General features: G+C 42.8%; 1 protein-coding gene across 1 annotated transcript in view; it reads right to left on the reverse strand.

Annotated features, from left to right (window-relative positions):
- LOC124595668 (pickpocket protein 28-like) overlaps positions 1-16606 on the reverse strand; it is a 126388-nt gene that overhangs the window by 43833 nt on the left and 65949 nt on the right. The window contains exon 5 of the mRNA XM_047134514.1: positions 11456-11607. Coding sequence (XP_046990470.1) covers positions 11456-11607 — 152 coding nt within the window. The remainder of the gene's footprint in view (positions 1-11455; positions 11608-16606) is intronic.

The raw sequence follows: 16606 nt of genomic DNA on the forward strand, positions 1-16606 counted from the left end.
TTAGGTATCTGGAATATCTCTCCCAGTCCACATCTCGTCTAGTTCATGACATTGGTACCGTCTTTGCTCGCTGTAGATCCGATGACATTTCGTTAATTGTCACCATCTAGTGTCGTAATTCACTCTCTACATCATCACAATGCGCACAATGTCTTGCATTCGCAGTGAAGAATGTAGTAGCTGGTCAGTTTACGTTTAGTGTGTTTTAAGACATAGGTTGCTGCATACGAAATGCAGCTAAGATATCGAAATTGTTTTCAGTGTGGAAGGTGTGCGATATCTCTTTCCAATTCCGACTAAATAAATGATTTAGTGTGAAATTTGGCTCGACAAGCTACGACGCGCTACACTCGACTTTATGGGAGCGCGCTATGCGGATTTGGGTTCGTGTTTCTCTTTCGTATGTGCTTTATTAAGTCAGTTACAATCATATTCTAATTCAATACTGCCATAAGAGTCATTCTGATTTTAAAACAAGTGGTAGGCAATCACAAATGCAGCGGCAGAATTAGATAAATTTCCCTTGTCTACACTCAGAGTTTCGTTCATGAAACATGGAATACCTGTCTTCGCTTAAATATTGTCGAACAAACGGCGTGTGTTCCAGCGAGCAACGAATAAGAAATAGGATTTTGCTATTGATATAACTAAAGCGTTCTTTGTTCTGGATGTTTTATGCGTACCTATTTTCTGCTCACATATTTGGCTTTTCTTGATGAGACCATTCTGCATATTTTTGTAACAGTTTTTATGCAATTACTTTGTTACCTTTGAAAAAATAGTACTATCTTTTTTATTTTTGTGGATGAACAACGAAGAATACGTCCAGTTACAACATTGTGCTGCTGAAACACTCTAGTTTTGTGTCTCACTGTGGAAATAGAAACCTTGTTTTGAGAAAGCACAACTACACTACAGGCCATTAAAATTGCTACACCAAGAAGAAATGCAGATGATAAATGGGTATTCATTGGAAAAATATATTATACTAGAACTGACATGTGATTACAGCCGGCCGGTGTGGCCGTGCGGTTCTAGGCGCTTCAGTCTGGAACCGCGTGACCGCTACGGTCGCAGGTTCGAATCCTGCCTCGGACATGGATTTGTGTGATGTCCTTAGGTTAGTTAGGTTTAAGTAGTTTATAAGTTCTAGGGAACTGATGACCACAGATGTTAAGTCCTATAGTGCTCAGAACCATTTGAACCATTTTGTGATTACATTTTCACGCAATTTGGGTGCATAGATCCTGAGAAATCAGTACCCAGAACAACCATCTCGGCCGCAATAACGGCCTTGATACGCCTGGGCACAGAATGAAACAGAGCTTGGATGGCGTGTACAGGTACAGCTGCCCATGCAGCTCCAACATGCCACCACAGTTCATCAAGAGTAGTGACTGGCGTATTGTGACGAGCCAGTTGCTTGGCCACCATTGACCAGACATTTTCAATTGCTGAGAGATCTGGAGAATGTGCTGGCCAGGGCAGCAGTCCAACATTTTCTGTATCCAGAAAGGCACGTTCAGGACCTGCAACATGCGGTCGTGCATTATCCTGCTGAAACGTAGTGTTTCGCAGGGATCGAATGAAGGGTAGAGCCACGGGTCGTAATCTGAAATGCAACGTCCACTGTTACAAGTGCCGTCAATGCGAACAAGAGGTGACCGAGACGTGTAACCAACGGCACCCCATACCATCACGCCGGGTGATACGCCAGTATGGCGATGACGAACAAACGCTTCCAATGTGCGTTCCCCGCGATGTCGCCAAACACGGATGTGACCATCATGATGCTGTAAACAGAACCTGGATTCAGCCGAAATAATGACGTTTTGCTATTTGAATACACCATCGCAGGCGCTTCTATTCTGACTGTGATGCAGCGTCAAGGGTAACCGCAGCCATGGTCTCCGACCTGATAGTCCATTCTGCTGCAAACGTCGTAGAACTGTTCGTGGATATGGTTGTTGTCTAGCAAACGTCCCCATCTGTTGACTCAGGGATCGAGACGTGGCTGCACGATCCGTTACACGCATGCGGATAAGATGCCTGTTATATCGGCTGCTAGTGATACGAGGCCGTCGGGATCCAGCACGGCGTTCCGTATTACCCTCTTGAACCCATCGATTCCATATTCTGCTAACAGTCATTGGATCTCGACCAACGCGAACAGCAATGTCGCGATACGATAAACCGCAATCGCGATAGGCTACAATCCGACCTTTATCAAAGTCGGAAACGTGATGGTACGTATTTGTCCTCCTTACACGAGGCATCACAACAACGTTTCACCAGGCAACACCTGTCAACTGCTGTTTGTGTGTGAGAAATCGGGTGAAAACTTTCCTCATGTCAGGACGCTGTAGGAGTCGCCACCGGCGCCAACCATGTGTGAATGCTCTGGAAAGCTAATCGTTTGCATATCACACCATCTTCTCCCTGTCGGTTAAATTTCGCGTCTGTAGCACGCCATCTTCGTGGTGTAGCAATTTTAATGGCCAGTAGTGTACACAGGTCAAAACACATAGTGTTTACTGCAGTACAATTCTGCACAAACATCAGCAAAAGACACGGAAAAATTTAACACTATTCGTGTTACAATTACACTAAACGCGAGAATGAAGTCTTTCGCGACGACATTGTCTGAAACGTTGTCGGACTTCTTGTCGCGCCGTTTCAGGGTGAAACCTCGAGTTTTCGATGATTTCTACCTTAGTCTTCGTCAGTAGCTAAATATTCGCTGTCCCATTCGAGGGTTTCCTCACACATTATTATTCCTACAGCCTCTTTAATTATAGAGTCCCAGTATGTGGTGGCCTGAGACAAAACTTTTGTTTTTCCAAAAGCAGATTAATTTTCCGAACTCCTAAGAAGATAAATCAGATGCTACTCCCTGTTAACGATAGTCTGGGGCTCAGAATTCCTGGGATTTACAGCATTCCATGAGAGCGCGTAGCAATTAAATCGGTCAGTTCATTCGCACCGTTTCCGACCGCCGTGCAGAAAATCAACGTCTTATTAAAAATCGATAACTGGAGAAATCCACTATTCGCTTGTGACTTGCTCACAGAAATACCTTTTCTCAGATGGGGGTATACTGTCACATGGCACATTTAACTGGCAGAATTTTATCACACAAGATAGGGAAAACTGTGATGTTATCTAGCGCCAGATTTTTTTTTTCACAGCACCACTGAGCCTCCTTGCAATGCTTCGACAAATGCACGGTTGCTGGATGTTTAGCCTTTTCCTCTTAGTGTAGTAGGGTTGTCACATGAGACGTGTAGCCAAACAAACTCAGTTATTTCAGTGAGCCTCTGTGCAGCCCGTGGTCCAGTGCGCTAAGATCCTCGAAATTCTCTGGTTCGATATCGCGCAGAAGGAATCCGCTGTTCTTGGCGTTAGCAATGACTGGAATACAGTTTTCTGGGTAACAGGATATTTTGTTCCTCTCTGTAAGGACAAAATTTTTAACTCATGGTAGGAAACTATGTCTTGTAAAGAGGAATTTCTGGTCTGTAGCGGTGAAACATTTATGGATGATCAGATTTTTGAAAAGTGTCGTTATATTTTGAATATCTCTCAAAAAATCAGCAATGTTTAGGTTTACGTTCAAATGAAAATCATGTGAAAATTAGGAGTTACGATCAAAACATTACAGTTTCGTTGCTTTTCTCTGAATGCTGTGTCCTTCACTTTGTCTAACTCAGTGTAGAAGCGCTTTTGAGATATTGTGTAAAAATGCTGGAAACGATCGGGATACATGTTCATTTCTTGCATTACATCCACCGTGCCACATTTCTTCCCTTTTTTCAGCCATAAAGTATGTATCCAGTATGTTCTTCGGTGTTTAACGTTTACAAGTTACAAAAGATCGATTGCACCAATATCTTCATCTGATGAAGACGTCATGTTCTGATTCATTCACAGCACGACCGTCCCGCATGTCTCTAAAGCGTGAATTCAGTGTGAATTGCTGACGTCCTGTCAGTATCTTGCACGTACCCGCCGTTTCAGTGTTGCCTACTGCTGGCGTGGCCTGCAGACCACAGATTGGACATGCCTCGGCAGGATTCCGGATTTGGGAATCACGATACCTATCGCCCTAGGCTTCGGCTATTCCGGATTATCTCGCTTACATAGAGTGAGTCCGTGATGATGTTTCAAATTTTCAGGAACTGTGGGCAAGGGTAAATGTGTCATTTGCGATGAGGGATCCCGGTCCGGAAACGTCTGAGCAGAAATTTATAAGCTAAAATCGTTCTGATACCTCTGGCAGTGGAACATATGTAATGGTTTGTAAATGAGAGAGCGCAGTAATCAGTCGTCTTCTTTTCTTTTTTTTTACAAATCTGGATTTGCGTAATAAAATCTGCAAAAACAAAAGGACGACTGATTGCTGCGCTCAGTCATTTATGAATTACGCAACAGTCGCTGAGTGCACCCACTTTACTAATGGAAGGTAACCTGACGTGTAATGGTATTGCTGTTACTAAGGTTTAGGATAGGCAACTTTCAGATTTGGACCTAAACAAGAAAAAGTTATGCAGGAAACATATCTCCTTGGCTGAACAAGTGCCCATAGCTCTTGAGCTATGCATTTTAGAGCTCATGTTTACTATACGCTTTTTGCTTGTTTTGGTCCTTACTACTACCTCTGCAAGTTGCCTAACCTATAACCTTAGCAACAACAGTACCAGTACTTGTGTTCTACTGTCAGAAGTATCAGAATGATTTTCGCTCTTAACTTGCCACTCGGCCGTTTCTGGACCAGGGTCCCTTATCTCATCTTGATACATTCACACTTATCACCCCTGAAAGCTTGTAACACCATCACTCGATCAATCTGTGTATCGCCCTAACACTCGTCTGAGTGATGACTGTTTTCCCCATGTCACAATAGCGCCTCTTACTAGATTCACGCGATAGCTACTCCTCCAAAGTGCTGCCCAACCTGACCGTGTTTTCAGTAGGTATAAGTTCCATTTATACGGATTTTCGAGAATATTTCTTTATGAAGACATTGTAGCTTATGTTATTTCAGTCTTCACTTTCTGGTTGGTTCAAATGGCTCTGAGCACTATGGGACTTAACTTCTGAGGTCATCAGTCCCCTATAATTTAGAACTAATTAAACCTAACTAACCTAAGGACATCACACACATCCATGCCCGAGGCAGGATTCGAACCTGCGACCGTAGCGGTCGCGCGGTTCCATACTGTAGCGCCTAGAACCGGTCGGCCACCCCGGCCGGCTTACTTTCTGGCTCTGTTTACAATTACGAGAGCTATTCGAAAAGTAAGTTCCGATCGGTCGCGAAATGGAAACCACTGTGAAAATCCGATGAAGCTTTGCACAGATGTGTTGAGCAGTGTGTCTCTAGCACGCTCGCCGATCGCGTCACCTCGCTCTCTTCAGTTCTGAGCGCACAGTGAACACGTAAAGATGCCTAGTAAATAAGATCTCCCGCTAACTACAAGGGCCTGGAGAGAAATTATGCCTGAAGCTATGCAACCAACATAACATAGCTGTCATGCGATTCCTTCTTCAAGACAATTCCCAGTCGCATTCTTCATGGGCAATGAAGATGTTCCTACTGCGTTTTCGATGGGAAGTGCTTCCTCACCTACAATACAGCCCGTAACTGGCTGCTTCTGCGTTGCATCTCTGCTCACATGTACCGCAGGCCATGAAGACAACATTTTGGCACAGACAACGAGCTGTAGACCAGCGTAGAGAATTGGCGGAAATCATAGGCGACTGCCTTCTATGACGAGGGATTGGAAAATTGGTACAGTGCTTAGAGAAATGTCTAACTCGGATTGGCGACTCTGTAGATAAGTAGCTGGAAGTTGTCGCTGACTGTTGCAAATGAAACGTCTTTGATTTTCGCTCTGGTTTCCATTTCGCGGCCGACCGGAACTTACTTTGCGAATACTCCTATATTACGATTATTCAATCCTCTCCATATCTTACTGGCGCTTAGGACGCAAAACTGTAATAACTGTTTCGTTAGTTAAGTAGAAAAGGGATGAAGAACATACGTAAATGTTATGGCACACATGACGTTTTAAGTTACGAATGGCTTCCTTGCCGCTAGGACTAGGGGCTCGAGTGTGTCTTCAGCTATGACACAATTATAACTAGACAGTAGTGAGTGACGCGACTAGATATGTTACACAATGCTAGTATTGTTGTTTCCCGGCCTAATATTCTTTTCTCGCACGCCAGCAAATAACCTAGTTTGTAATAAATTTATAGAGCACCACCAACGACGACAACCAAGAAAACAAGAGGACAAAGATAAGTACTAAGGAGCACTGTGATTCTTTCAGTTGAAGACAACATTGGCGCATTAGCGATGTTTTGCTATGAGCTTATTGTTGTAAACTTACAATGCGTAACTATCATGCCATATCGCAAAAAGTAGGTGGAACCTGCAAAACTCCAAACGTTTTCCTTTCTTTTCTTGCGCAGACAAGTTTCAGCACGTATTGCCACTTTCAGTGGGTCTCGCTATATTTCCATGAAATACAGGTTTGACTAGTTTCCTACGTTATTGTAATTTATAGTTATTTTAGTAAATATAAAATAATAACATTGAAGACCATGACATAAAAATAAAATATTGTGATTTAAATAGACATGTTGTTCGTTGTGCCGAATACTAACACACAAGAATAAAAAGAAACGTTGCTCAGTAATGGGTTGGGTTGATTTGGGAGAGGAGACCAAACTGCGAGGTCATCTGTCTCACCGGATTGGGGAAGGATGGGGAAGGAAGTCGGCCGTGTCCTTTCAAAGGAACCATCCCAGCATTTGCCTGAAGCGATTTAGAGAAATCATGAGAAAACCTAAATCAGGATGGCCAGACGTGGGATTGAACCGTCGTCCTCCCGCATGCAGGTCCAGTGTGCTATGCTCAGTAAGATCTACAGTATTGTAAAGATGTAAAATGCCTTCTCAAAAGGAAAAATAAAAATCACAGGCAGCCAACTTTCCTACGGAAAGCGAGCGAATGCAATCTACTGGACAGGCAGAGGAATGAGGGCAAGAAATGTATATATACTCCTTAAAATACAAAATGCAGTAAGATAGACGAAAATAGAGAATGAAACTTGAGAAAACCTTGTAGGTAGAGCAACCACAGGTATGAGAAATCATCTTGGGTGTTAATAAACCTCTTCAGCTGTATTTAGTCCTTTATTTTTAGATCACTACTGGTTTCGTTGCACTAAAAGCCACCTCTTCATGTGCAAATATAATTCAGCTGTTCTCATTCACCATTCGTGTGACCCCCTAATGACAGCCGATCATTCGGTTGAGCCCGTGCCCCATCAGTGCCGTCTATAGGCAAGCTGTTTACTTTCTTGCCGTCAGTATAACACAATAAGCGACCGCGTCCCCTGCTGGTGATTACGGATACACCGGACAACCATTAAGTGCGGTTTTCAGGTACTGCTTTTCCATCAGTAGCTATTTACATGACGGGTTTGGTCCAGGTGGAACATCCTTCCATGTTGTTGCAAAGACTTCTTGGTTTTTAATGCTAGCCGCGAATTAGAATTTAACAGTTGTTCATTAATTTTCACCTTATCAGTGGACCAGTGTGGTATAATTTGTTTAGGATCCATCTACAATACTGGATTCGAATCCGGCTGTTTATTCCACGACATGTGGCCTGACATACCGTTCTTCTGACGGAAAACGAATGTTGGGTACAAAGTTCCGAGCTTTCTATCTCTAACATTTTAGTTATGTGAGTACAAATGTTGTGAATTTTTCATGCAAAAATTTCTAATGCTTTTTTTAAATATTTAAAATTTAAAAATAGTTTTAGAAAATTATCATATCAATGGATGTTTCTGGGTTCTTATTCCTTCTGAATTTACTGTTATGCAGATGTTCACCTGAAGATGTGGCTTTAAGTGCATCAAAACTGGTAATGATCTAGATACAGGTGAAGTGGTTTATTAATACACAAGAAGAAAATAAAACATTTAGAGCGAATCGAAAATAAAAATACTACCTAATCAAGTAATATAAGGCTTCCTTCCCCCCCATGAACCATGGACCTTGCCGATGGTGGGGAGGCTTGCGTGCCTCAGCGATACAGATAGCCGTACCGTAGGTGCAACCACAACGGAGGGGTATCTGTTGAGAGGCCAGACAAACGTGTGGTTCCTGAAGAGGGGCAGCAGCCTTTTCAGTAGTTGCAAGGGCAACAGTCTGGATGATTGACTGATCTGGCCTTGTAACAATAACCAAAACGGCCTTGCTGTGCTGGTACTGCGAACGGCTGAAAGCAAGGGGAAACTACAGCCGTAATTTTTCCCGAGGGCATGCAGCTTTACTGTATGATTAAATGATGATGGCGTCCTCTTGGGTAAAATATTCCGGAGGTAAAATAGTCCCCCATTCGGATCTCCGGGCGGGGACTACTCAAGAGGATGTCGTTATCAGGAGAAAGAAAACTGGCGTTCTACGGATCGGAGCGTGGAATGTCAGATCCCTTAATCGGGCAGGTAGGTTAGAAAATTTAAAAAGGGAAATGGATAGGTTGAAGTTAGATATAGTGGGAATTAGTGAAGTTCGGTGGCAGGAGGAACAAGACTTCTGGTCAGGTGACTACAGGGTTATAAACACAAAATCAAATAGGGGTAATGCAGGAGTAGGTTTAATAATGAATAGGAAAATAGGAATGCGGGTAAGCTACTACAAACAGCATAGTGAACGCATTATTGTGGCCAAGATAGATACGAAGCCCACACCTACTACAGTAGTACAAGTTTATATGCCAACTAGCTCTGCAGATGACGAAGAAATTGAAGAAATGTATGATGAAATAAAAGAAATTATTCAGATTGTGAAGGGAGACGAAAATTTAATAGTCATGGGTGACTGGAATTCGAGTGTAGGAAAAGGGAGAGAAGGAAACATAGTAGGTGAATATGGATTGGGGGACAGAAATGAAAGAGGAAGCCGCCTGGTAGAATTTTGCACAGAGCACAACATAATCATAACTAACACTTGGTTTAAGAATCATGAAAGAAGGTTGTATACATGGAAGAACCCTGGAGATACTAAAAGGTATCAGATAGATTATATAATGGTAAGACAGAGATTTAGGAACCAGGTTTTAAATTGTAAGACATTTCCAGGGGCAGATGTGGACTCTGACCACAATCTATTGGTTATGACCTGTAGATTAAAACTGAAGAAACTGCAAAAAGGTGGGAATTTAAGGAGATGGGACCTGGATAAACTGAAAGAACCAGAGGTTGTACAGAGATTCAGGGAGAGCATAAGGGAGCAATTGACAGGAATAGGGGAAATAAATACAGTAGAAGAAGAATGGGTAGCTTTGAGGGATGAAGTAGTGAAGGCAGCAGAGGATCAAGTAGGTAAAAAGACGAGGGCTAGTAGAAATCCTTGGGTAACAGAAGAAATATTGAATTTAATTGATGAAAGGAGAAAATATAAAAATGCGGTAAGTGAAACAGGCAAAAAGGAATACAAACGTCTCAAAAATGAGATCGACAGGAAGTGCAAAATGGCTAAACAGGGATGGCTAGAGGACAAATGTAAGGATGTAGAGGCCTATCTCACTAGGGGTAAGATAGATACCGCCTACAGGAAAATTAAAGAGACCTTTGGAGATAAGAGAACGACTTGTATGAATATCAAGAGCTCAGGTGGAAACCCAGTTCTAAGCAAAGAAGGGAAAGCAGAAAGGTGGAAGGAGTATATAGAGGGTCTATACAAGGGCGATGTACTTGAGGACAATATTATGGAAATGGAAGAGGATGTAGATGAAGATGAAATGGGAGATACGATACTGCGTGAAGAGTTTGACAGAGCACTGAAAGACCTGAGTCGAAACAAGGCCCCCGGAGTAGACAATATTCCATTGGAACTACTGACGGCCGTGGGAGAGCCAGTCCTGACAAAACTCTACCATCTGGTGAGCAAGATGTATGAAACAGGCGAAATACCCTCAGACTTCAAGAAGAATATAATAATTCCAATCCCAAAGAAAGCAGGTGTTGACAGATGTGAAAATTACCGAACAATCAGTTTAATAAGCCACAGCTGCAAAATACTAACGCGAATTCTTTACAGACGAATGGAAAAACTAGTAGAAGCCAACCTCGGGGAAGATCAGTTTGGATTCCGTAGAAACACTGGAACACGTGAGGCAATACTGACCTTACGACTTATCTTAGAAGAAAGATTAAGGAAAGGCAAACCTACGTTTCTAGCATTTGTAGACTTAGAGAAAGCTTTTGACAATGTTGACTGGAATACTCTCTTTCAAATTCTGAAGGTGGCAGGGGTAAAATACAGGGAGCGAAAGGCTATTTACAATTTGTACAGAAACCAGATGGCAGTTATAAGAGTCGAGGGACATGAAAGGGAAGCAGTGGTTGGGAAGGGAGTAAGACAGGGTTGTAGCCTCTCCCCGATGTTGTTCAATCTGTATATTGAGCAAGCAGTAAAGGAAACAAAAGAAAAATTCGGGGTAGGTATTAAAATTCATGGAGAAGAAATAAAAACTTTGAGGTTCGCCGATGACATTGTAATTCTGTCAGAGACAGCAAAGGACTTGGAAGAGCAGTTGAATGGAATGGACAGTGTCTTGAAAGGAGGATATAAGATGAACATCAACAAAAGCAAAACAAGGATAATGGAATGTAGTCTAATTAAGTCGGGTGATGCTGAGGGAATTAGATTAGGAAATGAGGCACTTAAAGTAGTAAAGGAGTTTTGCTATTTGGGGAGCAAAATAACTGATGATGGTCGAAGTAGAGAGGATATAAAATGTAGGCTGGCAATGGCAAGGAAAGCGTTTCTGAAGAAGAGAAATTTGTTAACATCCAGTATTGATTTAAGTGTCAGGAAGTCATTTCTGAAAGTATTTGTATGGAGTGTAGCCATGTATGGAAGTGAAACATGGACGATAAATATTTTGGACAAGAAGAGAATAGAAGCTTTCGAAATGTGGTGCTACAGAAGAATGCTGAAGATTAGATGGGTAGATCACATAACTAATGAGGAAGTATTGAATAGGATTGGGGAGAAGAGAAGTTTGTGGCACAACTTGACCAGAAGAAGGGATCGGTTGGTAGGACATGTTCTGAGGCATCAAGGGATCACCAATTTAGTGTTGGAGGGCAGCGTGGAGGGTAAAAATCGTAGAGGGAGACCAAGAGATGAATACACTAAGCAGATTCAGAAGGATGTAGGTTGCAATAGGTACTGGGAGATGAAAAAGCTTGCACAGGATAGAGTAGCATGGAGAGCTGCATCAAACCAGTCTCAGGACTGAAGACCACAACAACAACAACAAGGCTTCCTTTGTATTTAAAGGAAAATAATGAAACATCACGTAAACTGAATTACTCAAAAAAACAAATGCAGTCAAACAGCATGCAGGTGTCTGAAAGTATCTTACGTTTCCTCGGTGAAGAAGTCCTCGGCGTCCAGCATATTGAATGAGTAACAGAGTCCTTCTTCAGTAATCAGAGGTTTGAAGAGGTCGGAAGCGTTCACCACACGGTTCTTCCACTTGACGATGAACATCATCTCATCAAAGGGCGGAGCTACCTGCAAACGATAACGACAGCTACATTTTACTAAATACAATGATGCTAAAGAAGAAATTAGAACAAATCGTCGTTCAGTTTTTGATTAATTTTTTATTGTTAGCGCGAGTAATATTCAGTCCCATTCCGCTGCTCGATAAGGTAACTATGCTATGTTACGTTTTCCTGAATAAAAAATACTGATTTCAAATGCATCTTTAGCGTCATTCAGGCGTGGCTTATCAGCGGACCAAGTGCTACGATCCACATCTCATTTATATTTACACGACCACTCTGCAATCCACACTTGCATGCCTGGAAGAGCAGAAGTACTCTGGAGGTGGATCGAGGAACTAATTTACCGTTCTACCTTCTTAACAGCGAGTAGGAAAAATGAACACTTAAATCTTTCCACGAGAGCTCTGATTTCTCTTATTTTATCACGACAAAAATTTCTCCCTATGTTGACTGGCGACAGTAAAACATTTTCGCATTCAAAAGAGAGAGTGCAAAGATCTCGCCGCAATGACAGACGCCTTTGTTTTAATGATTGCCACCCCAACTCACTTATTATATAGGTGATACTCCCTTCCCTATTTCCCAATAATACAAAACACGCTGCTCTTCTTTGGACCTTTCGGTATCTTCCGTGCAATCTATCTGGTGAGTATCCCATGAAGCACAGCAATACCCTAGCACAGGTCGACGAGCATAGTATAGACGACCTCTTTGGTAGATCTGTAGCATCTCCTAAGTGTACTCGAACATTATGAATCACCTTAAAGAAATGACTTATTGATTCATAACCAACACGGATTCAGAAAATATCGTTCTTGCGCAACACAGCTAGCTCTTTATTCCCATGAAGTAATGAGTGCTGTCGACAAGGGATCTCATATCGATTCCATATTCCTAGATTTCCAGAAGGCTTTTGATACAGTTCCTCACAAGCGACTGTTATTCAAACTGCGTGCGTATGGAGTATCGTCTCAGTTGTGTGACTGGATTCGTGATTTCCTCTCGGAGAGGTCACAGTTCGTAGTGATAGACGGTAGATCATCGAGTAGAACAGAAGTGATATCTGGCGTTCCGCAAGGTAGTGTCATAGGCCCTCTGCTGTTCCTGATTTATATAAATGATCTAGGCGATCATCTGAGCAGCCCCCTTAGATTGTTTGCAGATGACGCTGTAATTTACCGTCTAGTGAAATCATCATACGATCGATTCCAGTTACAAAATGATCTAGATAGAATTTCTACAGGGTGCGAAAAGTGGCAATTGGCATTAAACAAAGAAAAGTGCGAGGTCATCTACATGGATACTAAAAGAAATCCGATAAATTTTGGATATACGATAAATCGCACAAATCCAAGGGCTGTAAATTCGACGAAATACCTAGGAATTACAATTAAGAGCAACTTAAATTGGGAAGAGCACATTGATAATGTTGTGGGGAGGGCGAAACAAAGACTGCGCTTTGTTGTCAGAACACTTAGAAGATGCGACAAATCCACTAAAGAGACAGCCTACATTACACTTGTTCGTCCTCTGCTGGAACATTGCTGCACGGTGTGGTCTCCTTACCAGGTGGGACGGCCGGAGGACTTGGAAAAAGTGCAAAGAAGGGAAGCTCGTATCGTGTTATCAAGCAATAGGGGTGAGACTGTCACTGATATGATACGCCAGTTGGGGTGGCAGTCACTGAAACAAAGGTGGTTTTCTTTGCGGTGAGATCTGTTTACGGAATTTCAATCACCAACTTTCTCTTCCGAATGCGAAAATATTTTGTTGCCACCCACCTACGTAAGGAGAAATGATCATCATAATAAAATAAGAGAAATCAGAGCTCGAACGGAAAGATTTAGGTGTTCCTCTTTCCCAGGCGCCATTCGGCATTGGAATGGTAGAGAAGTAGTATGAAAATGGTTCCATGAACACTCTGCCAGGCACTTAAGTGTGAACTGCAGAGTAACCATGTAGATGTAGATGTAGATGTAAGTGTTCTGCCAGTAAAACGCAGCTTGCCATCCCCACAGCAGTATCTACGTAGTATGTTCCAGTTTAAGTAACGCGGAATTGTAATTCCTAGGCATTTAGATGAACTGACAGCTTCTGCAGGCAATTTTTTGATTCTCGTTCAAAACTATAATGTTCGAGGGGTATGTATAAAGTTTTAACTACATTCTCAGAAAAACTTAAGATCACGCAATTACTTTTTTATTTTTTTGGAGGTACATGTCTGCAGCCCTGTTACATACTGAAACCCCCGTGCCACCGTACCCTAGCACGCGGCTGGGAGACCATTGGTAACTTGTATTATCGTGCGGTGATTTGTTTCCTGCACTTGAATAGTATCTACGCTGCAACGGTGTATGCTTACTTGGTGCAAGTGTAGCGCGACAATGCACCATGAATGACGCAATGCTTAGGTGGCGCAGACACTTGCAGTGTCGTCAAACAAGACTGAATGATAGAGAACAAAGTGTCACATCTCACTGTTGCAGAACTGGGACTCACAAGAGAAGTGATACCGGGCTACACCTCAGATACGAGCTACGCAAACATTTAAAACTCTTCCTCACACTTGCACACAGAATTTACTCTGTATGCAGACAGACTGGGTAGACAGCTTCAGTCCTGGGAGGTGAATGCTCTTACTCAGCCTCAGATTATGTAACATCACCATGGAAGAGTTAGATTTATGACCCCAAGGGAGAGGAGCACAGCAAAAAGTGGAAAACACCGGAAAGGCGAAGACGCAGCCTGCATCGGGCAAGGCGATGCAGAATGTTTTTTTGGATAGCCTTAATGTAGCGGTCACGGACAGTTGTTCGAGGGGGAACTTTTGCTCCATGATAATGCCCTGGCCCATTCTGTACACGATATACACATGCTGATTCTTTGAAGTATCATATTTCGCGCAACTCTTCATTGCTGCTGCCGATAATGAAAAGATACTAAACATCTAAGACAAGCAGCAATGATGGCTCGTGGAGAATTTTACCAGTGAGCTACAAAGTGTTGGCCTATAAGCTTATCACTTTCAAGGACAGTAATCATAACTACATAGACTATATTAATTTTACGTGTACAAATTGTACTTTTTTAAATACTCACACATTTTATAATTAATCGTTTAACAATGCGGGGAATAAAATAAACCCGAGTCGACGAACGGCCAGTCAGTGCATTAGACCATTATACCACAGCCCGGTTACGACAGTGGCTCCTCAAAACTCCGTCATACATCTGCACCTGCACAGTACTCTATACGTAGTTTCAAAGAAAAATACTGACACTGTGCTGTGAGCAACGTAGATCTCATAATGCCGGAGGGGATGACGTCAAATCGGAGCATGCGCTCTCGAAACCAGACAGCTGTGTCCCTTCTCTGAGTTGATCGTAGTGCGGCTGACCATCATTTTACACTGGTTTCTAGATATCGCGGAGAGAGCGCTACAAAATATGTTCTCGTCTGTTTTATTATGACATATCTGGCTCGCATTCGAAGAGAAATGGCATAATTTTAAATGTAGATCGATATTTACAATGTGTTGTAGCACATGGCAGCTGACTGCCTCTGGTCACCTGTCACCTGTTCACCTCCCAGGATGGACTCAATGTACCCCATCTGCCTGAAGATAGAAAAAAAAGGAGAGAGAGAGAGATCCATTAAAGAAACTGCCTACACTGCACTTGTACACCCTAGCAAAAAATGGTTCAAATGGCTCTGAGCACTATGGGACTTAACTTCTGAGGTCATCAGTCTACTAGAACTTAGAACTACTTAAACCTAAAAACCTAAGGACATCACACACATCCATGCCCGAGGCAGGATTCGAACCTGCGACCGTAGCGGTCACGTGGTTCCAGACTGTAGCGCCTAGAACCGCTCGGCCACCCCGGCCGGCGTACATCCTAGCACTAATGAAGTACACCGAGAAAGTTCAAAGAATGGCGGCACGTTTTGTACTATCGAGAAACAGGCCGGAGAGCGTCACGGACATGATGCAGGATTTGGGGTGGAAATAATTAAAACAAAGGCGTTTTTCTTGTGTTGGGATCTTCTCACGAAATGTCAATCACCAACTTTCTTCCTACACAGGAAAAAACGATCATCATAATAAAATAACGGAAATTAGAGCTCGCATGGAAAGATATAGATGTTCGTCCCCCCCCCCTCCTACCCCCCCCCCCCCTCCCTGTCACCAGTTGGAGAGTGGAATAATAGGGAATTAGTGTGAAGGTGGTCCTATGAACCCTTTGCCAGGTACTTAAGTGTAATCTGAAAGTAGCCATCTAGTTATAGATGTATGTGTAAGTGTGAGAAAGCTTTCTAAATGTTTGCGTAGCGTCTATCTGAGGCAGGGCGCGAGTACCAACCCCGTATTCACTTACTGAGATGTGGGAAACCGCCTAAAAACCAAATCCAGGCTGACTAGCACACCGGACCGTGTCGTTTATCCGCCGGGCTGATTCGAACCGGTACCAGCGAAATTCAACCATCCCGGAACTAGGTGCTATCCGGCTATCCGAGCGGAACTCACGGACTGTATTATATGGACATGGCATGCAGTGACTTCTCCCCTAGTCCGTGGATGAAGAAACCTTGTGTGGGAAGCATTTCCAGAATGCCGAAGAGATGCTTTACGGGTAGAACGTTGTCTCAAAAGCCAAAATGCAGATATCTAGAATGGAGGGCTCTACCAAGTCAGCCATCACTGGGAAAAATGTGTCGCATTGAAGGGTGAATACGTAGATGAGAGAAACCTCACTAAGTTTCGTGGCCGCACCATGACTTTTTTCGAATTGATAATCAAAATTTTTTGAGCAGCCATCGTACAGTGAAATGGTTTCAACAAATAAGATACAGGCAGAGAAACAGCAAGCCATTCACACCATGAACAGCCTTTCAGCAACCGCTAATGGTAAACCATTGTTCCATTCCTCTCCTCCTGCACAGCTGCTTGTGTACTATGTTCTGGTTAAAAGACATTTCATCATTTTTAATAACCATCATC

Source organism: Schistocerca americana, chromosome 2, assembly GCF_021461395.2.
Source record: "Schistocerca americana isolate TAMUIC-IGC-003095 chromosome 2, iqSchAmer2.1, whole genome shotgun sequence".
NCBI classification, from domain to species: Eukaryota; Metazoa; Arthropoda; class Insecta; order Orthoptera; family Acrididae; genus Schistocerca; species Schistocerca americana.